At 42.0% G+C, this 25,295-nt stretch overlaps 1 protein-coding gene across 3 annotated transcripts in view; it reads left to right on the forward strand.

Annotated features, from left to right (window-relative positions):
* The window catches only part of QRICH2 (glutamine rich 2), a 337,577-nt gene that overhangs the window by 146,311 nt on the left and 165,971 nt on the right, over positions 1–25,295 (forward strand). For all 3 annotated transcript variants that reach the window (XM_029600439.1, XM_029600440.1, XM_029600441.1), the window contains exons 5-6: positions 14,679–15,966; positions 16,192–16,277. In XM_029600439.1, the coding sequence (XP_029456299.1) occupies positions 14,679–15,966; positions 16,192–16,277 (1,374 nt within the window). The remainder of the gene's footprint in view (positions 1–14,678; positions 15,967–16,191; positions 16,278–25,295) is intronic.

Below are 25,295 nucleotides of genomic sequence, written 5' to 3' on the forward strand. Positions count from 1 at the left end.
TAAACCCTACCCCGAGGCAGAGTCGCCCCTGGAACCAGATTAATGGCACAGTCAAATTCTCGATGTGGAAGTAAGGTATCAGCAGCTGTTTTGGAGAACACATCCGCAAACTGACCATACTGAGACGGCAAACCTTCAAGAAGAGTAGTACAGATATAACTGTCTGCGGAAGTCATTCCTTTAAGGCAGGTTTCTTGGCATGCTGGACCCCAGTGAATAAGCTTTAAGGATGTCCAGTCGAACTGAGGGTTATGCCGTTGTAACCAGGGAATGCCCAAAACTACAGGATGTATCGCTCTCTGAATGACGTAAAATGAGATCTGTTCCGAATGATTAGATTCAATGTGACAAACCAGTGGAACAGTTTGGTGCATTATTCTCCCCAGTAGAGGATCCCCGTGGATGGAAGATAGAATCAATGGCCTAGGGCAAAGGCAAAGAGGGATGTGTAGTTGTTCCACTACATCTTGGAGGATGAAGCTCCCTCCTGCCCCCAAGTCTTCTAGTGCCATCGTAGAAAATCGGAGACCTCCAAGAATCAAGGAGACCTGTAGCGTGAGTGGGGGAGCCGGAGAAGTGATGCCTATGATTACTCCCCTGCATGAGCCTAGGCTTGGAAGTTTTCCAGACGTGTTGGGCAACGAGCTCTGAGATGACCCGCTCCTCCGCAATACAGACAGAGGCCCTCTCGGCGGCGTCTTTGTTGTTCCTCCAGAGAGAGTGGGCCACATCCTAATTGCATAGGTTCTGCAACAGTCCCTTCGGTAGTGGGCATAGTTTGTGGAACGGAAGTAACTGGACAGGAGGAGGAAGTAACCATCATGGACCTTCTTGAGTTAGATCCCTCGCGGGCTCTTTCTTGAAATCGGCGATCGATCCGGGTTACCAAGTCCACAATAGTGTCTAATGCTCGAGGTAACTCTCGGGCTGCCATCTCATCTTTTATTCTGGGAGACAGGCCCTCCAAATATATAGATCATAGACAATTCTCTTCCCAGTGAAGTTCATATGCCAGCGTTCGAAATTCAATAGTATAGTCCGCCAATGGTCAACTTCCTTGCCGAAGTTGTAAAAGTTTAGAGCCAGCGACCACCTGTTTCCCAGGGTCATCAAATACTGCTTGAAACAGTTCCAAAAATTTTGGGAGATCCTGGAGGATTGGATCCGACCGTCGCCAAAAAGGAGAAGCCCAGGCCAGGGCTTTACCCTCTAACAGAGACAGGATATATGTAGTCTTCGTAAGGTCATCCGGGAACAAAGAAGCTTGAAGATGGAAGTGCATGCTGCACTGGTCGAGGAATCCTTGGCACAGGCGAGAATCACCAGCATAGCGTGGAGGAAAAGGTAATGGAATTGTATTCCGGGTATTACTTGGCATTACCAAAGGTACCGGTGGGGGAACTGCCCAGGCAGCCGCCATCGAATCAAGACGTGTGTTGAGTCGTTCCAAAGAAGATGCCATGGACTCCAGAATATGTTGCTGCTCCATGATCTTCTGGGCTAGTCCTGGAATGGCTTGTCGAGCTGAGGCCTCTGCCGGGTCCATGACCTTGGTATTCTGTTATGAATCCGAAGGTGGCTCCTGTTTCGAGGTAGAGTCAGCGCTACCTAAAAGGAAATGATCCCCTTAGGTCTCTACCGTCGAAGGGCAAGGCCGAAATGCTGTAGTTGAAGAATGAAGACTTCGCCCTGGAAGCTCGAGATCCCCCCAGGAGAAGCCCATAGGGACCCGGCCGCTGGGACTTAGGAGACTCCCTTGAAGACTGAAGAAAGCTCTGGATTCAGGCACCTCCTGCGGGTCGTGGGTTCCAGACGGCTGGTGCCTCCAGCAGGTCGTAGAAGTCTTGAGGATGGAGTCACAGAATAGTCCAAAGCCGGTCCAAGGGTTCGGTACACAAGAGGGGTCGAAGTCCAGGCCAGGATCTGTTGAATATGGAGGCAAAGAAGACACTTCAGGCAGCTTTCATGGCAGGCAGGTAAAAAGGACTTGAGCACAATTCAGCGCTCTCTTTTATTGTACATTCATACAAAGGCAGATGATGTGTCATTACATGATTGGCTACTTTCCCCATAGCAACAGACGAGTCCCTACAATATTGGCTTTGGCTCAGGGGGTGTGCACGGATCATCTCATTGGCTGCTGAAATCTATACCTCCTGACTTTGTCCTGCCTCTGACTAGGGAACACCCAGCCCCTCCCCCAGGAATTCAGGGCAGTCAGGTATCCTTTCCTAGGCAGAGAGGCTTAAGCACAAGTGATGCTTCAGGCAAGGCCAGGGAGAAGGGAAGATAGTGTAAAACCCTGAAATGGCTTGCTGGCAAAACTTATAATTCCCACATCTCACCCTTTCTGTTTTTGTTTAGGCAGCTCAATAAAGCTTTAGACCCTTACTGAAATCTGTTATGTCTTGGTATGGGCTGGAAATAGGGGAAGGGGGATTATGGAGAGAAGAAAGCTGATTCGGCGTGGTGTGCCAGCTGCCGATGAGCTCCTGAATCTCCATATCACCCAGAGCTGGTGCAGCGTGGTGTGCCAACGCTGCAGGGCTCAGGATTCCCTATTAGGCATCTTACAAGACATCTTTGTATCCGGGCTGAGAGCAAGGTTTCAATATGGATATGAGGGTTGGGTATGCACTGAATACAGCATCACAGGCAGATAATTAAGACAATTACAGTAATTATAATAGAAATCACCCTTTTGAGACCAGAAATATCAGGGAGCCAGGACCATAGCCAGTCCCATGGAGAAGTTGGTATTCTGTCTGAAAGTGGTGCATCAGCAACCATGGTTTCTATCTGCTCTATGGTATGTGTGAGGTTTGCTTTATAGTCTGATATGTATACACAGCAATGAGATCCAATTAATGCACAAACACCACCCTTTAAAGCTAAAATAGTGTCCAAGGTATAGCTGTTCTGTAATGCTACTTCTCTAATCTGAGAAACTTCTGTTGTGAGTAGTTTTAGTGCATGGACTGTCTGATTGAATAGGGCAGTTGTCCAGTTAGCTAGGATGTGTAAGTCTCTGTAATTCATAGCTGTCCCCATTGGGGGAAACAGGCTTCTAGCTATCTGAGTTTCTGTATACTTTTCTATGGGATTATTTATCGCCTCCCTTTTGTTACGGAGCCTTGCTTTGGGTAAATTTTTGACTGCATAGTATGAGGGGAGGATGTAGCCTAAAGTGCATCTGTCTCTCCATCTTGGGGAAATGTACATATATGCTCTACGCCCACATAACATCCATATGTTTCCTAACAGATTAGTGGACATGTCATTGGTTATCATTTGGGCTATATAACTACAAAGGGTAAATCCTTCATCCCCTCTATACTTTCTGTACCTGCTTGGGTCTCCCACTGCACATCCTGAAATCTGCCAATTGCATACATACATATATGTGGTATAATTATGTAAGTGTTCAGTGATTAATACAAATGTTCGGTTACAATATGGATATTTCCCACCTGAATCCCCTTCCCATCCCCTGTATCATAGTCCCAACAAAGAGCGGCAGTCTCTTGAATACGGCTACCAATGTGTAGTATGGTATTATTAACTGGAGAGTTAATGAAAACACCTCTCTGTAAAGGATAATTAGTCCATACTGTAAGGTTAAATGGTACAGCATGCATCAGTCGTTCTCCGCGGGCATGGGTTGGCATGTGTGTGCAGATCCAACAGTCTGTTCGATTCAACAGGTGTGAAAAGTTCTGTGCATCGAGGATGTACATGTTGTCCTGTCAGAGTCCTTGTTCTGAAATCGCCATAGCTGGAGAAATAAGGCAAAAGATGAGGATGCAGAACACAATTGTTAATGAGTAGGCATTCAGGCAAGAAAAGGCGGCTAACAAGTTCTCTGGAGTTTTCTCAAGGCCTTGCTGTTCTAAGAGTTGTGCAGATTGGTTGGATAGGGCCTTGATCTGTCCCCAGGTCATGTGGTGCTGCTTTTTGCGAGGAGTCCGGTCTCTGTCCTTCTGAGGGCTGTGGAGGCTCAGGGAGAAGTTGGTGAGCGGGTCCTGTAGACCTGGACACCTTTCCATCTCTCCACGGCTTGATACCTGTGGAAGCAAGCAGAGAAACATATCCTCGTTCCCCATTTTAAGGGAACGGGACCGTACCAGACATTAAATATTCTATACAAAACTGATGGCTGTGGGTGACTAACCCTAGTCCCATAATGATTACTCATGGCTGTGGTCTTAAATTTGATATGTTTAGATGATTTGTTCAGCCAGTCCTGTTTAGGGGAAAATCCAGGGGCAATCCCTCCTTTTTCTTTTTGTTTGGTCCAGAGCTCTTAAGGGTATGATTTGCTCTCTCCACAATGGCTTGCCCTGTGGTGTTGTAGGGGATGCCAAATACGTATTTAATGTTCAATTATTGACAAAATTCATGTAAAGGAATGGCTGCAGTAAATAGAGCCATTATTAGTTTTCAGAACAGAGGGTAACCCCATTATCAAGAAAGTTTTTATGCAGTGATCAATTTTCATTCAGTAAAATAGCAATAAATGTAAATTAATCATTTAAAGGAAAAGTCATTTGCAGTAAGCAGAATCAAATGACAAGTATATTAGACATTACATTAAACATATGTTACACAAGACTGACATATATTCATTCATCCTGCAAATATTCATTTACACAAAACTGACACATTCATATTCATTCTGCAAATATTCATTCATAGTCTTCTTGGCATCAAGACAGACAACAGATAACACATAATTTGAGCTAAAAATCTTACCAAAAAGTTATCAAAAACAAAATTAGATCAAGGATCAAAAGTCAAAAGGCGTTAGAAAAATGTTAAAATAAACTGCAAAGTGTTCACCTTCACATCTCCTCATGGCAGGAAGGCTGTAAATCTGGAAAATATCAAAAACTGGCATACAGCAAAAAATTACTAAGGTAAGGATAAAAGTGAGATTCTTACTTTTTTAACCTTGGATAAATCAATTCCATTATTCAATTTAATAAAATCAATTTGGATTTGCAAGAAAAGGCTTGGGAGGGATTGCTTTAGATGTAGCAACCTCTGTCAGTAAAATTTATAAGGTTCAGAATTCTGTATAAATTTATTGAAAAAGAAAATAAAACTGAAGTGTCCTTAATACAGAAGGTCTGTAGGCCTGAAAAATAAAAACTATTATACAACAGAATTATTAAAACAATAATATAATATAACCTGTAGAATAACATAGCGCCTCCTAGTGGAGACCCCATCATTACTTTATAGATTGCAACTATTGTTCCAGGTTGCAATCAATAATACTCTGAGCTTACTTTCAATGTGGAATATCAGAATAGAATTTCTTCATATAATTATTAGAATAGGAAATTAAACACGCTGTTCAGTAATTTCAGTTCAGTATTAAGGAAGTTTGAAAGTATTAAAAGATTAACAGAAAGAGAGTGAGACGAGGAAGGGCTAGTGCAGGAATGCTGAGTTATAACATATAGAAACTAGAGAGAGAAACTGCAGGACTAAGTCCATTTTTTTTTCTTTTCAAAAGTTCTCCCTCCCTCCCCCATGAGTGGCAAGCAAGAGTTAACAGAAAGACAGTAAAGGGAGGGAGGAGCAGTGTTTCTCAAAAGAAAAGAACTGCACCCAAGGAATTAATCCTTCAGTCAATAGGAACTTAAAGATAGCATTGTTTAGATTGCATCATCCAGAGACAATGGCTGGCAAGTTCTTGCTGATTTCTTGCAGACAGATTCTATCTTTCTCCTGTAGGGAAAATTACAATAAAAATCTGTGCGCTGGCAATTCAAGCTATAAACTTAAATCTCAGAGAAATGGAGTCATTTTAAATGTGAGCCAAATTAATTTTGTAAGAAGTGAACATTTCACATGAAATTCACACAGTACTTGTTCAAATTTCAGTACAGTTTTAACATAAGGTTCTGCATTCACTTTGTGGGGGGAAATTTATTTTTATTTTTATTTATTTGTGTTTTTCTATACCGGCATTCACGGAAGTTCGTATCATGTCGGTTTACATAAAACAAGGGGTGAGCAATACATTATAACGTACATAGCTAAAACGTAAGAGTATACATTACAAAAGTATAACAAGTGCATAGAAGAAAAAGTTACAATAAAACAGGGGTTATTCTAACTGGGATTAGAGTTAGAGGAGAGATAAAAAGTTTAACAAGAAGTAAAACCTTGTAGTGATTGGTTGGTATTGTCTGTTTCAGTTTAATAGAAGATGCTCAGTGTTGCTGCATTTGATGGAAGTGAATCATTAAGGGTCCGGAAATGCTTTCATGAACAGCCATGTTTTAAGTCTCTTCCTGAAGGTTGGAAGACATGGTTCCTGTCGTAATTCTAAGGGGATTGAGTTCCATAGTGGGGGACCTGCTGTGGAGAAGGCCCGATCTCTCAATGTTATATGCTGGGTAGTATTGTTGTGAGGTACTTGTAGATATTCTCTATATGCTTCTCTGATGGGTCTGTTGGAGGAGTGTTTTTTGAGAGCTATTTGTAGATGGAGTGGAGCCAGTCCATGGATATTTTTGTAGATTGTGGTGAGGGACTTATGAATTATTCTGTAGTGGATTGGTAACCAGTGAAGGTCTTTGAGGACTGGTGTAATGTGATCTCTTCTCCTTTTGTTTGTTAGAATTCTTGCTGCCGTGTTCTGTATCATTTGGAGAGGTTTAGTGTGGGATGATGGGAGGCCTAGTAGGATAGAGTTGCAGTAATCAATTTTCGCAAATATTATTGCTTGTAGCACTGTTCTATAATCATGGAAATGAAATAGGGGTTTTATTCTTTTTAATACGTGCAGTTTGTGGAAGCAGTCTTTGGTTGTTTGGTTGATAAACGATTTTAAATTTAGCCGGTTGTCTATAGAAACTCCTAAATCTCTTACTTTTGAGATTTGCAAGTTGGCTGGCGGGTTTGTAGTGATTTTGCAATTATCTGGAGAGATTAGCATGAATTCGCTTTTTGATTGGTTTAGAATAAGATTTAAGCTGGATAAGAGATCGTTAATTTCTTGAAAACAGTTTTCCCAAAGTTCTAGAGCTTTAGTGATGGATTCTTTGATGGGGATCACAATCTGGACATCGTCGGCGAATATGAAGTGTTTTAGGTTCAATTTGTTTAGCAGTTGGCAAAGCGGGAGAAGGTATAAGTTGAAAAGTGTTGGTGAGAGAGAGGAACCCTGAGGAACTCCTTGTGAAGATGGGTATCTGGGGGATTCTTTGTTGTGGATTTTAACTTTGAAACCTCTGTTTTCTAAGAATGTCTTGAACCATGTTAGTGCTGATCCTGCAATACCGATGTTCGCCAGTTGCTTTAGTAATATGGCGTGGTTAACAGTATCGAAAGCTGCCGATAGATCCAATAAAATCAGTAGGAAGGCCTGTCCTTTGTCGAGGCCCAATATAATGTAGTCAGTCAGTGAGATTAGAAGGGATTCTGTGCTTGAAGCTTTTCTGAAACCGAATTGAGTAGGGAATAGAATTTTGTGTTCTTCTATGTATTCAGATAGTTGTGTGTTAACTAGTTTCTCCATCACCTTGGCAATGAAAGGCAGATTGGAGATTGGACGGAAGTTGTTAGGATCTTTGGGGTCCAAGTTAGGCTTCTTGAGGAGCGGTTTAATGGATGCTAGTTTGAGGTCGTCTGGATAGAAACCCTGGGTGAATGAGCAGTTTATGATGTCCGCTAGGGTTTTGGTTATGGTGTCCGGGATTAGCAGTAGTAGTTTAGATGGGATCTGGTCTAGTGGATGAGATGAGGGTTTCATTTTCTTAAGAAGTGTTTGGATCTCTGAGGAAGTGGTGAGTTCAAGAGACTGGAGGGAGATGTCTTTATTATGGAGTGCGTAATTGCTGGCTGGTGTGCCTGTATTAGGCTTTAATTGTGTTAGCAGGTTTGTGATTTTCTTACTGAAGAAGAATGCCAGCTCATCAGCTTTTGTTTGGGCTTGGTTAGGTGGTATGTCAGGAGGGTTGGCCTGAGTTAGATTGGAGACAAATGTGAATAGCGCTTTGGAGTCGAATATAATGTCATGAATCTTATGTGCGTAGAAGTCCCTTTTTGTTTTTAAAGTGGAGCTCTTGTATGATTGGAGGGCGAGTTTGTATGTAGAAAGTGTAAAGGGGGAAGGGGCTTTACGCCATTTACTTTCTTTTTGACGCAGGTTAAGTTTGAGGTTTTTAAGTTCGTTAGTAAACCATGGCTGTCTTTTTGACTCGCCTTGTTTGACTTTTTTTGTTGTCCACGGACAAAGTTTGTTTGCCACAGTTTCTGTTATAGTAGACCAGGAATTTATGGCTGCATTAGGTGATGTGACGTCTATGTGTGAGAGTTCCGTGATTAGATGATTGCTGAGTTCATCTGAGGCGCATACTTTTCTGTAGAGAAATGAGTGTTGAGGGGAGGGTTTATTGCTCGTTTGGGTCATTGAGAAGGTGGAGATTAAAGAGTGGTCTGACCAGGGAACTTTTTTGCAAGTGGGTTGTACTGAATGTGTTATACCTGAGTTCACAAAGATAAGGTCCAGTATGTGACCTGCCTTGTGGGTAGGTTCATTGATTATTTGTTTGAATCCCATTGCAGACATGGCTGTAAGAATGGTTTCGCAGCTGGTAGAGAGTGTGGTGTTATCAACGTGCAAGTTGAAATCTCCTAGGATTATCGTTGGGGAGTCTGGTTTTAGATAAGATGCTAAGATTTCTAGGAAGGGTGATGGATCCACTTCTAGAAGTCCAGGGGGGGCATATACTAGAAGGATTTGTAGAGAGTCTGATTTGAAAAGACCTGTTTCCAATTTAGAGTCAGATTTGATTGGGTGATGAGAGAATCTGAGTTCTTTCTTAGCTGCTAGGAGAATGCCCCCACCCCTTTTTTTCTGTCGTGGGATCGAGAAAAAGTCGTAGGTCTGAGTTGGTAGTTGATTAATTAAAGCTATATCTGTAGATTTAAACCACGTTTCTGTTGTAGCACAGAGGTCTGGGTTTGCATCTAGGAGAAGGTCATTTAAAATCAGAGATTTCTTGGATAGTGATTGAGCATTAAATAATATCAGTGAAAAAAGAGTGAATCCTAGAAATACTCTCAAAGTATGCAGATTTTTTGTAACTGAATTCAAAGACTAACAGAAACCATTTTTTCCAAATCTGTACTGTTTGTTCAATTACTCTGTTTAATCTGGACTGCAATAGGTCATTGAAGTGTATAATTAAATCATTCTTTTCATAGTGATTTTTTCTTTGCTTGTAATGCAGGAGTCTAATTAAATCATTTTTTTCTTATTGATATTTTCTTTGCTTGTAACGCAGGAGTGCAGCTGCTTGGCCCAAGGTCTTATACGCTGATTTCTTTGAAGACCTGGGGGCATAGCCACTGCTCATGGCACTCCAGGCGGCACTCAACTCTATTGCTGCCACACCCAGCTCTTTAATTCCTTTTGTAATAGGAGAGGCTTGAATCCCTTTCAATAATTCCTCTCTTGTGAGATTTCCATGTTCTAGATGAAATCCCATGCTGACCGCGGCACATAAATTGTTACCGGGAGCAGTGGTTTGAGATGGTAATTTACCTGGACAAATTGGTGATGCAGAATCAATGACTGTCTCAGGCAATGGCAATGGGGGTACAGGGAGTGGTTGTTGGGGGAAGGGGGTTGCAGGCAAGATGGAGGAAGGCTAGTTTTTCTGACCTCAGTGTTTTCAGTTTCCTGGGGCCTTTTCTCTGAGGTGGACGCAGAGGAAGCCACAGGAGCCATGTGAGTGTGTGTCCCCAGATGTTCTATTTCATTTTCTGTCCCCCTTTGTTCATGGTTCTTTTCTGTGATGGGGAAGGCTTGAAGTCCTTCCAACAATTCTTTTTCTGTAAGGCTTTCTTTTTGCTGTTTCTGCTGAAATTCAATGCTAATCACCCCACCCAGGCCAGGTTGTGGCTCAATTGTTCTCAAGGACTGCTTTTCTAAAGAAGTGGGGAAGGTGTGAATGGGCTTGGGTGTGGGTATGGAGAGCTGATACAAAGAATTTGCTGTCTCTGAGGGAGACTGAGCATAAGATGGGGGAAGGGTATTCTGATTGAGTCTGCCTGCTTCTAAAAGCACATGGTTTGAAAATGCTGTCTTGAAACTTTTTTTTCCTATGTGTTCTATGGCCTCTGTACATTTTTGCCAGATTAATACTGCTTTATGGGAGCTCTGGGAGCCATATGAAGATTATTGCCTATTAAAATCCAGTCCTGGATATTCAGAGTTCCAACCTGTGAATACCAAGGGCAACGGCATGCTATTTCACTTATTAATTTTTCTAAGTCCCCCAGGCTGATTTGTGCTTTTTTTCTTCTGGTGATGAAATAATGATTCTTGATGATTTGCTGCAGCTCCCTAGCATGTAGCCTCTGCTGTACAGTCAAATCACTTCCCATGCTCACGAATGTGGGGAACAAACTTGCTGAAAAATACTTAAAAATTACTAAAAAGTACTTTTTAAAAATACTTACGATTGCAAATCTGTTGAACGGTACGTACCTAAGCTTTGACCAGCCGAAATAAGCATGGAGTTTATCATCACGTCGGGCTCACCAGATGTTGAATATGGAGGCAAAGAAGACACTTCAGGCAGCTTTCATGGCAGGCAGGTAAAAAGGACTTGAGCACAATTCAGCGCTCTCTTTTATTGTACATTCATACAAAGGCAGATGATGTGTCATTACATGATTGGCTACTTTCCCCATAGCAACAGACGAGTCCCTACACTATTGGCTTTGGCTCAGGGGCTGTGCACGGATCATCTCATTGGCTGCTGAAATCTATACCTCCTGACTTTGTCCTGCCTCTGACTAGGGAACACCCAGCCCCTCCCCCAGGAATTCAGGGCAGTCAGGTATCCTTTCCTAGGCAGAGAGGCTTAAGCACAAGTGATGCTTCAGGCAAGGCCAGGGAGAAGGGAAGATAGTGTAAAACTCTGAAATGGCTTGCTGGCAAAACTTATAATTCCCACAGGATCAAAACAGGAGAAGGGTCCGAAGCCAGTCCAGGAGAATACAGGAGAAGGGTCCGAAGCCGTACCAGGATCAAGCCAGAGAAACACGAATGCCAGTCCAGAAGGCAGAAGCCAAGAGTCAATCCACGGAGCCGGGAAGCAGAGTGGGACGAAGAACCAGGAACAAGAAGCTCTGAGCCAAACTCAGGCAGGAACCTTGATACCAAGGCAAGGTCTGAGGACCAGACCTTGCCTTAAGTACAGGATGTCGGGGGAGGAGTCTCAGGAGGAGCCATGACCATTTCCTGTCATGGCTCCTTTAAGAACAATCTTCAGCTGCGCACGTGGCCCTAGGGAAACAGCAGGGGAGGAGCCGAACCCTCGAGGAGCCATGCTGCCGAGCCTGGACGCGGCAGCGGCTGCGGGAGAAAACGGAAGGGGCTGCCTGTCACCACAGGAGCCCTTGAAGACGCCCGAAGCCTTGGGTAACAATTTTCTTTGCGACCGCCGGCCCGGCCCAGATTGCGGTCTGGGGGCCGGGCCGGCGGCCATGATACCCGGCCCCAGTTGCAGTTTGCCGCGACCGGCGGTGCTAACAACCGGTTCACCTTTATCACATGTTTATTAACTCCTTCAAAAAAGTGAAGCAGATTTGTGAGGCAAGACTTGCCTTGGGTAAAGCCATGCTGACTTTGTTCCATTAAACCATGTCTTCTATATGTTCTGTGATTTTGATGTTTAGAACACTTTCCACTATTTTTCCTGGCACTGAAGTCAGGCTAACCAGTCTGTAGTTTCTCGGATCGCCCCTGGAGCCCTTTCTAAATATGGGGGTTACATTAGCTATCCTCCAGTCTTCAGGTACAATGGATGATTTTATTAATAGGTTACAAATTTTTACTAACAGGTCTGAAATTTCATTTTTTAGTTCCTTCAGAACTCTGGAGTGTATACCACCCGGTCCAGGTGATTTACTACTCTTAAGTTTGTCAGTCAGGTCTACCACATCTTCTAGGTTCACCGTGATTTGGTTTAGTCCATCTGAATCATTACCCATGAAAGCCTTCCCCAGTACGGGTACCTCCCCAACATCCTCTTCAGTGAACACCGAAGAAAAGAAATCATTTAATCTTTCTGCGATGGCCTTATCTTCTCTAAGTGTCCTTTTAACACCTCGATCATCTAACGGTCCAACTGACTCCCTCACAGGCTTTCTGCTTCGGATATATTTTTAAAAGTTTTTACTGTGAGTTTTTGCCTCTACGGCCAACTTCTTTTCAAATTCTCTCTTAGCCTGTCTTATCAATGTCTTACATTTAACTTGCCAACATTTATGCATTATCCTATTTTCTTCTGTTGGATCCTTCTTCCAATTTTTGAATGGAGATCTTTTGGCTAAAATAGCTTTTTCACCTCCCTTTTTAACCATGCCGGTAATCGTTTTGCCTTCTTTCCACCTTTCTTAATGTGTGGAATACATCTGGATTGTGCTTCTAGGATGGTATTTTTTAACAATGACCACGCCTCTTGCACACTTTTTACTTTTGCAGCTGCTCCTTTCAGTTTTTTTCTAACTATTTTTCTCATTTTATCAAAGTTTCCCTTTTGAAAGTTTAGCACAAGAGCCGTGGATTTGCTTACTGTCCCCCTTCCAGTCATTAAATCAAATTTGATCATATTATGATCACTATTGCCAAGCGGCAATAGTGATCACACTTTATAGGGTTTCATTCCAGTTTTTGTTTCAGTTTCTCTAGTGTTTGTATAGCCGGTGAAGTGGTCATAGAGAATTATTTATTCTAGGGCATGTAAGTGCGTCTCTTTTGATACGTCACTGGTTGATCCAATGAAGAATCTCTTGTATGTTGGGTGGTATAAAAGAAATTGGATGTTGTGCGCATGCACAGCATTTTTTGCTATGGTGTGAATACCTGCAGGTAACCCGCGATGTTGAGATAGTACAAAGATGATCTATGAAAATATACCGTGCAAGGTTAATCTGATATATTTTTTCTTTAATACAATACAGGAGCTTAATTGTAGTTAGTCAATATATTATAAGTGGTTTTTATTTTGTAGGTTTGTATATTGGAAAGTGCCATTTTTTGGTGATATTGGAACTTTAGATTTGATTTTTGAAGGCAATTGGTAGCTTTTTTTTGTACTTTTGAATTGTAAGAACACTTAAAGGGGAATTTTAATACCCGTGCGCAGGCGTCCATGTGTGCACGGTCCCCGGCACGCACACATGGACACGCCGATTTTATAACATGCTTCCGTTAATGCGTGCATGTTATAAAATCCACTACCCGCGCGCACGTGAGGGGGCATTTTATAAAATGTGCTCGGTGATGTGATAGATCCTTTCCCCAGTTCCCTACCAGTCCGCTCCAATAAATGAGCGGACTGGGACAGAACTTTCTACACCCCCTACCTACCCTGCCTGCCTTTTCCCCTATCCTTCCTGACCCCTAAAACCCCTCTAACTAATTTTTTTTTATATCAATACTTACCTGCTCTCCAGCGCAGCAGTAGGTTGCACAGGCCAGCTGGCTGCCGGCGCACGCTGACTCGGCCCACCCAGACCCCACCCCCAGCCCTCCTCGGCCTGCCCTTTTCATTGAAGCTAGCTCTTCCACGCGTACCAAGAGATACACGTGTGGCCTGGCCACGTGCGTATCTCCTGTTTTTTTATGCGCACTGGCCTTTGAAAATCAGGCCGATAGGGTTTATGGTGATTAAACTATATATATTTTTAAGTTTTTAGATTTACGAGAGCAGCTAAGTTATATGGAGTATGCAATACGATGAACAGAATTAAAAGGTCTATTAAGATTATTGAAGCAGTGGAAGAAGATGTAGGATTTAGCAAGACTATGGGAATAAAGCACACTCTTGGAGATACAATTTAGTAAATTTCGTTTTCATGAGAGGCAAGGATGATAAGTGTAATTAGTTCCCCCTGAGGAAACCTTACCGGCAAAACAGTCAGGCCCGGTGTTGGAGACATATCGGGGAAATATCAATGTTGTTTGTTGAACAGGGAGGGATTCTTATAGTGTGTTAATCATCAATGTGAATGAATGGTGTGCAAGAGTGTGTGTGTTTATTGAGTCATTTAATCAATGTGATTATTGTTTTTAATTATTGCACGATTATTTTTGTACTATAACTCAGTGTGTATTTGTTTAAAATAAAATGTAACATGTTGATAAATTTAATTTTATTTATTTAACATAAAATTCCTTTCTGTATATATTTATATTGTGTATGTGAGGAATTGTTATATACCTCTATTTTCGGTATAATACCTTGTAAGGACCATTACACATCTGCTAGTCGGTGAGCATACCCTCCTTGTCTGGACTGGTCTGCCTCGACTCAAATAAAGTAAATTATCAGGTAAGTGTAAATTTCTCCATTTGCCTGCATTGCCTCCCTTGCATGGACTCATTGTATTACAACTGACACAAAATGTGTCTGGATATCTGTCACTGTTGCATACAGGAAGCAAGTGCCCAATGTCATAATATGTGCCTGTGTAATAAGAGATTTTTATACATATCACAAATAGTGGTTATAACTGATGTGTATCATTGTATTTTTAACTGCACCTTTGAATGTTATAGCCATATTCATGATAGCTTGCCCCTTCCCCAGCAACATATGCTAGTAACAGATCTCTTTTTTTTTTATTTCTACAATGTGCAGGTACCTTCTGATGTCCCAGAAACATTCACCTCATTAAAATCTGCTCAGCCTTCATCCCGCAAAACCCAACCATCTGACCCAAAAACTTCCAGAACCCAGCCAGATGCAGCTTCTCCAGGCAGATCAAGAACCCCTGCCGAACCAGGAGCCAAGCAGGCCGCCGCAAGAGCTTCACCCAGAACAGGAACCCCAACTGGACCAGTTGACCAGCAGTTAGCTGTGGGAACTCCAGCTGGTCCAGCCCTGCCGTTTGCCCCAGGAAGTCCAGTGGGATCAGAAGATGTGCAGTTCACCACAGAAACTCTAGCTGGTCCAGGAGCCCCACAGCCAGACACGGGAACCCCGACCAGACCAGGAGCCCAACAGGCAGTTACAGGAACACCAGCTGGACCAGGAGCCCAACAGGCTGTTACAGGAACACCAGCTGGACCAGGAGCCCAACAGGCAGTTACAGGAATGCCAGCTGGACCAGGAGCCCCACAGACAGCCATAGGAACCCCAGATAGACCTGAAGGCCAGCAGTCAGCTATGGAAACTCTGACTGGACCAGGACCCCAGCAGTTAGGTACAGAAAGCCCAATGGGACCAGGAATTGAGCAATTTGATATAACTGACACAGAAACCCAGCAGTTTCCTATAGGTAGCCCAGCTGGACCTGCCCCAGGAAGCCCAGTTGGACCTAGACCTCAGCAAACTGCTGCAGGAATCCCATCTGGATTTGGCACTCAGCCTGGCACCCCACAGCGTGCCACATTATCCCCAGCTGAACCAGGAACACCGTCATCTATCAGAAGAAGCCGTGACACTACGCCAGTGCCAGGCACCTCCGAATTTCAACCTGCAGACCAAGAAGGCGATAAATTAATCTTAGCATTGATAGATTCAGTAGAGTCTGTGGGCAAGAGCACTCAGTCAGCTCCAGCGTCACCTCTTCCAATTGGTTTAGAGTCTAAGATGAGCCCAGAGAGTCCAACAACTTCTACCGTTGATTCTAAGGCCGGCAGCGCTTCTGCACGCTTCGAAGAGACAGTAGATGCCCTCCGCCAGATTGGACAAGTAGGAAAGCTGTATAGTAGACTGAAAGACCAAGTAGAAGAGTTATACGTCATCAAAGCTGATCGCTCAGAGATTTTCCAACCAGGACTGCCGGGACTGCCGTCACTGCAAAGGCTGCAGGAGATGCAGGGGCTGCAAGACATGCAGGGGCTGCAAGGGCTGCAAGGGCTGCAGGGGCTGCAGACTCTACAGGGGCTGCAGGGATTTCAGGGCCTGCAACTTCCAGAGACTGGTACAGTAGAACCTTCCTGTAGTGCATGTTTCTATACGGAATAGTGTGACAGTACCTATATATGTATCTTTATGTGATTGTGTGTGTGTGCATGTGACGTAACAAATATCTGCATTACGTTTTTGTGTGTAAGCCACAGATTTAAGCATCCCAGCTTAAACAATTAATTTGCTTTCCTTGGTGTGAGGCTGGTAAAAGTTTGTGATGTTTCCAAAATCCTTTTAGATATTCCCAAACTCACTACAGATGTGCTGGAACAGCTGGCATCCCTGAAGGACTTAAGGGAGGATCTGCAAGAAAACAAGCAAATGGTAAGAGGAAGGAGACAAAACAAACGTTCTCTCTTGTTGAAAAAATATTTTGTTCCAAAGCTGTTTATTATCTCAAGCAAGACCAGAATGTCCTGGTGTGGATGAAGCCATCAGGCTGCCTTGCCCGTTCTTGGGGTTCAGGAACAGGCTCACAGTGCAAGAGAGGCTTTTTTTTTTTTTTTTTGTGGTTCAAACTACCCTTAAAAGCAAATACAATCATTTTTGGGGCCTGCTTGCTTCTGCCTTTTCCAAGGCAGATACTGTATGTGACTGTATAGTTGGGGTATAGTTGCTGGAAAAGATTTATAGTTAGCCAATCAGATTGCTTAAGTTGCTTTTTCTGGTAAGTAAACCCTATTACATGAAATGTGTAAAATCTCTTTATGTATTGAAATCACAAATGCATTTCATATTCTTATGGACTGATGGATTATAAAATGTAAAATAACTGTTTTCTGTGCTTTTTGCAATGGGGAATAAGTGTTGAGAAACCTAGGATATGTCGGCAGATAAGGACCATAAGGCCCATCTAGTCTGTCCAGTTTACATACTGGTGCAGTGCTATAGACCCTAGCTGATCATTGTCTTTCTCTGTTTGCAACTGGAGATCCTCTGTGCTTTCCCCGGGCTTTGTTTTGTTTCCACCTCCACAAGAAGGCCATTCCATGCATCCACCACCATTTCTATGAAGAAATATTTTCTGATGTTACTCCTGAGTCTTTCCCCTTGAAGAAAATGGGTCTGAGAGAATGTTGAACCTCCCTCTACTTTGCTTCCCCTCTTAAACATATTCCCACAATGTCCAAAATATTCAAGAAATGCTTCAGTGTCAAACATAGTAGAATAACTCATCAGTCAATTAATTCGTAAGCACCTGGATGGGAACAAAGTAATATGACATAACCCAACTTGGATTTGTGAAGAGCAAGTGATGCTAAGTCAAGCTGATTATCTTCGCTGACAGAATAACAGGCTTTGTAGACAAGAGGAAAGCTGAACAGGCCATATCTCTCAATTTCAGTAAGGCTCTTGACTTTCACGGGATGTTCTGCTGAACAAACCAAGAAAATACAGTTTAGATTGCATTGCTGTGTGGTGGCTATGGGAATGGCTGGGAAAAAGAGAGATCTATTGTGAACCCATGAGGTTCTACAGAAGTCAGTCCTGGGTCTGGTGCTATTCAATATTTTATTTAATAGTTTGGATGATGGAATGAAGAGGACACTTAGGGATACAATTTCAAAAGATTTAGGGGACTAATTCTGAAAGTTAGGCTTCTAAATTGACCCTTTTGAAAATTTAATATGGCCAAGTGTCTAATTTAAAACTCCTAGTTTCACTAGGCTTCTAAATTTAGGTAGCTACAGGTGTGGCGGTAGGGTGTGGAAAAAAAGGAGCTTAGCACTGATTTTCAGCCCTAGATACCTAAGTAGGATTCCACATCTTAGCAAAATGAAATAGGGTCCTAAATTTAGGTAAATTTTCAGCTAAACACTTAGGATTCTACGTTCAGCTAAAACAAGAATCCTAACAGGTCGATTTTAAAAGTGTTGATCGTGCAAAAGCAGCCTTATATGCATGTATATGGGCCTCACGCAAGCAACATGCATTTTAAAAAGCCATGAAGTACGCAGGTACATACCTAGGCGCACGTTAAGAGATAGGGGGCAGAAATAGGGCAGGGCATGGGCAGTGCATGGGCTTTTCGGGCAGGGGCCAAGATTTACGCTGGTAAAGTCCGCATTTTAAAAAGTTGACCATGGCACGCATCCATGTGTTATCTGTGTAAGAACATAAGAACATAAGAAAATGCCATACTGGGTCAGACCAAGGGTCCATCAAGCCCAGCATCCTGTTTCCAACAGTGGCCAATCAAGGTCATAAGAACCTGGCAAGTACCCAAAAACTAAGTCTATTCCACGTTACCACTGCTAATGGCAGTGGCTATTCTCTAAGTGAACTTAATAGTAGGTAATGGACTTCTCCTCCAAGAACTTTTCCAATCCTTTTTTAAACACAGCTATACTAACTGCCCTAACCACATCCTCTGGCAACGAATTCCAGAGTTTAATTGTGTGTTGAGTAAAAAAGAACTTTCTCCGATTAGTTTTAAATGTGCCCCATGCTAACTTCATGGAGTGCCCCCTAGTCTTTCTACTATCTGAAAGAGTAAATAACCGATTCACATCTACCCGTTCTAGACCTCTCATGATTTTAAACATCTCTATCATATCTCCCCTCAGCCGACTCTTCTCCAAGCTGAAAAGTCCTAACCTCTTTAGTCTTTCCTCATAGGGGAGCTATTCCATTCCGCTTATCATTTTGGTAGCCCTTCTCTGTACCTTCTCCATCGCAATTATATCTTTTTTGAGATGCAGCGACCAGACTTGTACACAGTATTCAAGGTGTGGTCTCACCATGGAGCGATACAGAGGCATTATGACATTTTCCGTTTTATTCACCATTCCCTTTCTAATAATTCCCAACATTCTGTTTGCTTTTTTGACTGCCGCAGGACACTGAACCAACGATTTCAATGTGTTATTCACTATGACACCTAGATCTCTTTCTTGGGTTGTAACACCTAATATGGAACCCAACATTGTGTAATTATAGCATGGGTTATTTTTCCCTATATGCATCACCTTGCACTTATCCACATTAAATTTCATCTGCCATTTGGATGCCCAATTTTCCAGTCTCACAAGGTCTTCCTGCAATTTATCACAATCTGCTTGTGATTTAACTACTCTGAACAATTTTGTGTCATCTGCAAATTTGATTATCTCACTCATCGTATTTCTTTCCAGATCATTTATAAATATATTGAAAAGTAAGGGTCCCAATACAGATCCCTGAGGCACTCCACTCCCTTCCACTGAGAAAATTGTCCATTTAATTCTACTCTCTGTTTCCTGTCTTTTAGCCAGTTTGCAAACCATGAAAGGACATCGCCACCTATCCCATGACGTTTTACTTTTCCTAGAAGCCTCTCATGAGGAACTTTGTCAAACGACTTCTGAAAATCCAAGTATACTACATCTACCGGTTCACATTTATGCACATGTTTATTAACTCCTTCAAAAAAGTGAAGCAGATTTGTGAGGCAAGACTTGCCCTGGGTAAAGCCATGCTGACTTTGTTCCATTAAACCATGTCTTTCTATATGTTCTGTGATTTTGATGTTTAGAACACTTTCCACTATTTTTCCTGGCACTGAAGTCAGGCTAACCGGTCTGTAGTTTCCCGGATCGCCCCTGGAGCCCTTTTTAAATATTGGGGTTACATTTGCTATCCTCCAGTCTTCAGATACAATGGATGATTTTAATGATAGGTTACAAATTTTTACTAATAGGTCTGAAATTTCATTTTTTAGTTCCTTCAGAACTCTGGGGTGTATACTATCTGTTCCAGGTGATTTACTACTCTTCAGTTTGTCAATCAGGCCTACCACATCTTCTAGGTTCACCGTGATTTGATTCATTCCATCTGAATCATTACCCATGAAAACCTTCTCCATTACGGGTACCTCCCCAACATCCTCTTCAGTAAACACCAAAGCAAAGAAATCATTTAATCTTTCTGCGATGGCTTTATCTTCTCTAAGTGCCCCTTTAACCCCTTGATCATCTAACGGTCCAACTGACTCCCTCACAGGCTTTCTGCTTCGGATATATTTTAAAAAGTTTTTACTGTGAGTTTTTGCCTCTACGGCCAACTTCTTTTCAAATTCTCTCTTAGCCTGTCTTATCAATGTCTTACATTTAACTTGCCAACGTTTATGCTTTATCCTATTTTCTTCTGTTGGATCCTTCTTCCAATGTTTGAATGAAGATCTTTTGGCTAAAATAGCTTCTTTCACCTCCCCTTTTAACCATGCCGGTAATCGTTTTGCATTCTTTCCACCTTTCTTAATGTGTGGAATACATCTAGACTGTGCTTCTAGAATGGTATTTTTTAACAATGACCACGCCTCTTGGACATTTTTTACTTTTGTAGCTGCTCCTTTCAGTTTTTTTCTAACAATTTTTCTCATTTTATCAAAGTTTCCCTTTTCAAAGTTTAGCACGAGAGCCTTGGATTTGCACACTGTTCCTCTTCCAGTCATTAAATCAAATTTGATCATATTATGATCACTATTGCCAAGCGGCCCCACCACCGTTACCTCTCTCACCAAGTCCTGTGCTCCACTGAGAATTAGATCTAAAATTGCTCCCTCTCTCGTTGGTTCCTGAACCAATTGCTCCATAAAGCTATCATTTATTCCATCCAGGAACGTTATCTCTCTAGCGTGTCCCGATGATACATTTACCCAGTCAATATTGGGGTAATTGAAGTCTCCCATTATTACTGCACTACCAATTTGGTTAGCTTCCCTAATTTCTCTTAGCATTTCACTGTCTGTCTCACCATCTTGACCAGGTGGACGGTAGTATACCCCTATCACTATAGTCTTCCCCAACACACAAGGGATTTCTACCCATAAAGATTCAATTTTGTATTTAGTCTCATGCAGGATGTTTATCCTGTTGGATTCTATGCCATCCCGGACATAAAGCGCCACACCTCCTCCTGGGTGCTCCTCTCTGTCATTGCGATATAATTTGTACCCCGGTATAGCACTGTCCCATTGGTTATCCTCTTTCCACCATGTCTCTGAGATGCCAATTAAGTCTATGTCATCATTCACTGCTATACATTCTAATTCTCCCATCTTACTTCTTAGACTTCTGGCATTAGCATACAAACATTTCAAAGTTTGTTTTTTGTTTGTATTTTCATTCTGCTTTTTAATTGATAGGGATAAGTTTGAATTTTTTAGCTCAGGTGAGTTTTTAGTTACAGGCACTTGGACTATTTTTCTAATTATTAGAACCTCACTGACGGGATACCCTAATTCTAATGCGTCATTAGTATCCTTTGAAGATACCTCTCTCTGAACCATGCGCTGCTGAGCGACTGTCGGCTTTCCCCTTTGTTCTAGTTTAAAAGCTGCTCTATCTCCTTTTTAAAGGTTAGTGCCAGCAGTCTGGTTCCACCCTGGTTAAGGTGGAGCCCATCCCTTCGGAAGAGACTCCCCCTTCCCCAAAAGGTTCCCCAGTTCCTAACAAAACTGAATCCTAACAGTCTAACTTCAGTTAGTCAGCCAGAGTGACTCACTGCTCTCTTGATTAACAAATGTTGGTCCCTATTCAAACCCAATCACACTACCTCAACACCTTTCCAAGGTGAGTAACTGAGCTGAACTATTCAACTTTTTTACTTAGGTATACACTGCTCCTAGCTTATTTCTAGCTTCTGGCTACTTTTTGGGTTTTTTTCCAATACAAACACTCAGTTTGTATTAAATACAAACACTCAGTTCTTTAAAAGTCTGCAGAACACTCAGTTCTGCAGACTTTTAAAAATAAACACACTACCTACTGCTTACTAGCTACCTTATTGACTGACTATTTAAAAATACAAACAGTCTAACTTAGCACATAGATTGATTCACATGATACCACAGTGTAACTCTACTGCTGGTCCTGATGAGGAGCAAGTCTGGAGATCTCGCGTTTTAGGGCTTTCAGCACAGCTTGAGGGTTCAAGTTCAAGTGGAGGGCTTGCAGATGAAGAACCAGAGGGGTCTTGAAGACCTCGATATGAACTGGGCAAACTGGCAGACTACTTGGAAAAACTGGTTTTTCCCTCATGTGAGCATGTTTCAAAATCTGCCTGCATATGCACATAAAAGCCGCTAAAACCCTAGCGGAAATACATACGGGAGCGGTACTTTAAATGATACGCATGTACTTGCAAGCGCCATTTAAAATTGCAGCGTCTCTCTGCTCACTTGCCGATATACACGTTTATGGGTGCATGTGCGTTCCTTTTAAAATTACCCTGTAAGTTAGGTATCTAACTTACAGCCTCATTCATTAAATCACGTTAAGCCATTTACGGTGCAAAAAACGCTGTTTATCACACGCTAAATGGCCTAACGCAGGGATAATGCAAAATATTCCAACCCAGGCATTGCATGTTTTTAAATGAGCTCATTAGCACGTAGATTGATCCACATGATACCACGGCTTAGTGAATAACCTCCTTAGTTTTCTAAATTTAGGAGCTTGGCTTTTTTTTTTTTTTAATATTGGTTTCTTATAAAACTCGTGAATGAATGGGAAGAATTGTAAGCACCTTAGAAGATATGATTAAAATTAATAATAATCTTGACATTTTAGAGAAATGGCAAGAAATAAAGAGGACAGATGGATGGAAGAGTTAAATGCAGAAATATAAAATTGGGAATTACTGGCATGGCAGAAGTACCATTGGAAAAGATTTGGGAGCCATGAAATTCTACAAACTGAATAAGAGTCCTGCAATGTAGTATTGTAACAAAAAAACTAATGCTATATTGGGATATATTGCAGGAATATTACATATAAAACATATGAAGTAATTCTCCAGTTCTACTCAACATTAGTAAGGCTGTTGTTAGAGCACTATTTTGTTTCCACTCATCATGAAAGATATGGAAAAGATAGAGGAAGTTCATAGGAGAACTTATATATATATATATATGGGTTGTGCAAATCTACCCCAGTATTTTATATCCTGTGCATATACAATGTACGCAGTTATAAAATATATGTAAATGTACTTGGAAACCTGTGTGTGCATTTAAAAAAATACCTAACTGCATTATTGCACTTATCCAGATTCAATTTATCAAGTTAAGAAGCAGCAAAGTCAGTACTTAAGCCAGATAACTTTTAAAATGCTACTCATCTGACTAAGTCAAATAGCCAGATAAGTCTAAAAAGCGCTATTTATCTTTCTATCTGACTTACTGGGAAATGCATCAAGATGCAATAGGGTTTTAATGTGCATTAAACAGCATATATCGTATGACAGAGCCCTATCGTGGTGATATCACACAATATACACAATATTTTGCATGGCCCTGCCCAGATTCCCTCTCCTATTACAATGAGCTGCTTTGCGTGTGGTTTGCATGCATGAATAATGCAAATCCATGCAAAGCAGCTCATTACTAGGCAATTCTATGTTAATTATTTATTGTACCCAACTAAGAATTAATTGACTGGTCAGCCACAATAACACCTCCGTGGGTATCATTAAATCTAACGTAGGAGTCCCGGGACCTTAACATGAGTCCTGAGACTCCCATGTTAGATTTAAAGGGCCATGCAAAATGCAAAATTTCCTGGCAAAAAAGAAGTTGAGTGGGGATTACCTGTGACTAAATCTAGGGCTGCTATTCAAGGTAGTCCCAACAGCCAAGTGGTAAAAAATAGATTTAAGGCCATGCATGGCAACGACCCCTAACCCCCCCCCCCCCCACCCCAACCAAGTCACCAATACATAATGTCCCCACACTTCCATTTTCCAAAGTGCTCAATCTATTTTTTTACCACTTGGGGCCATCTCAAGTAGCAGCCCCAGGTTGAGCCAGAGGTCAGCCTTGAACCCCCTCCCCCCATGTAACTTCTTCTTTTTTTGGGGCATTTTTCTTCGGTCAGCTTTTGTTGACATTGGGGGCTACCATCGTGCCTACAAGGCCGCTAGCCACATTGTTGTGTCCCGCGGAGTCTTGCCGTGAGATGACATAACGCGCCATACAGTCGCAGTGTATTTCAGGCGGAAGGTTCCCCTACGATAATGAGAACTCTCCTGCGAAAAAGCATCGCAGCTTAATGCCTCTACACTTTAGCCGGATAACTGCCAGTTTCAATGTTTAGCCAGATACATTGGAATTTATAGTGCACCACCACTATACTTGTGTCTTAATATTAAAGATTTTATCTGCATAATTTGCATGCATTTATCACTGCCCCACATCCAACCATACATCGGTTTTTAAGCGTGTTCTTTGGGAGATTTTCTAACATGTACGCGGCAATAAAATTACCACTTTCACCAATTAATCTACCAGTTAGCCCAATCATCAGTCCTCCTGGCCTTTCAGCATGAACCCTTATTTCAAAGAGCCCCCCCCCCCCCCCACTTGCTGCAAATAATGAGAAGGTGTAAATATATGCAAGTAAGCTGTCAAATTTCCATGCATAAATAGCTTACAAAATAGCAACTCAACACGCGTTCCATGTTGGCCACCACTCCGGAATGCCTTGCCCACTCTCTTTTTTTTTTTTAAATGCGCAAGTTTACCCATGCACCCTTACTTAAACATGCATTTGGAGGTTATAAGCGGGTTTATATGATGTTTTACATGGCTGTCTGCTGATTTTTACGTGCGCGCAACTTGAAAATTCACCTTAACATTTTAGTAGCCTAGATAATGTGACCTTTGATGATAGCTTAAAGATGTTGGGTTTCTTTTAGCCTGAAGAAGACTGAGGGGAGGAGTTGATTAACAGCCTTCAAATACATACAAGGGGGAGGGGGTTTGGGTTTCAAGGAGGGCAACGATCGGTGGGTGATTCCCTCTGCCCAGTGGGCATTTGATAAGAAGTAACTGGCAGAAATTGTAGCTGGAGAGATTTACATTAGACATTTATAATATCAGACTTAACAGTGGAGGAGATTCCTTTGCCTGTTATTTATATTCTGCTTCTTGGCCCTTCAGAGTGGATTACAGTCAGGTACTTTAGTTATTTCCCTATTCCCAGAGGGTTTATAAGCTAACAGGGTCATTCATCAAATCGTGTTAGGGCCTCAACTGGCGATAAAAGGGTTCTAACGCGTGATAAACACATGATCTTTATCCCATTGCGTGTTTGTATGTAAATTTGATAATGAGTATGCAAAAGCCTGTTTTTTATGCAAATGAGGGACCCCTACTGCCTTTCGTGAAAATTTATCGCACAATAACGTGGGATTTAACATCAGAAATAACAACCTTTTTTGTGCATTAGAGTGGAAAAATAGATTTTATTGTGGGATAGGCACTGTTATCGTGGATCATAACTATTATCGAGGCTAATATTGGGAGTGCTAAAATGAAAGCTTTTCTGGCCTGCTGGGCCAAAAAAAACAACCTTTTCTTGC

Source organism: Rhinatrema bivittatum, chromosome 4, assembly GCF_901001135.1.
Source record: "Rhinatrema bivittatum chromosome 4, aRhiBiv1.1, whole genome shotgun sequence".
Lineage (NCBI taxonomy): Eukaryota > Metazoa > Chordata > Amphibia > Gymnophiona > Rhinatrematidae > Rhinatrema > Rhinatrema bivittatum.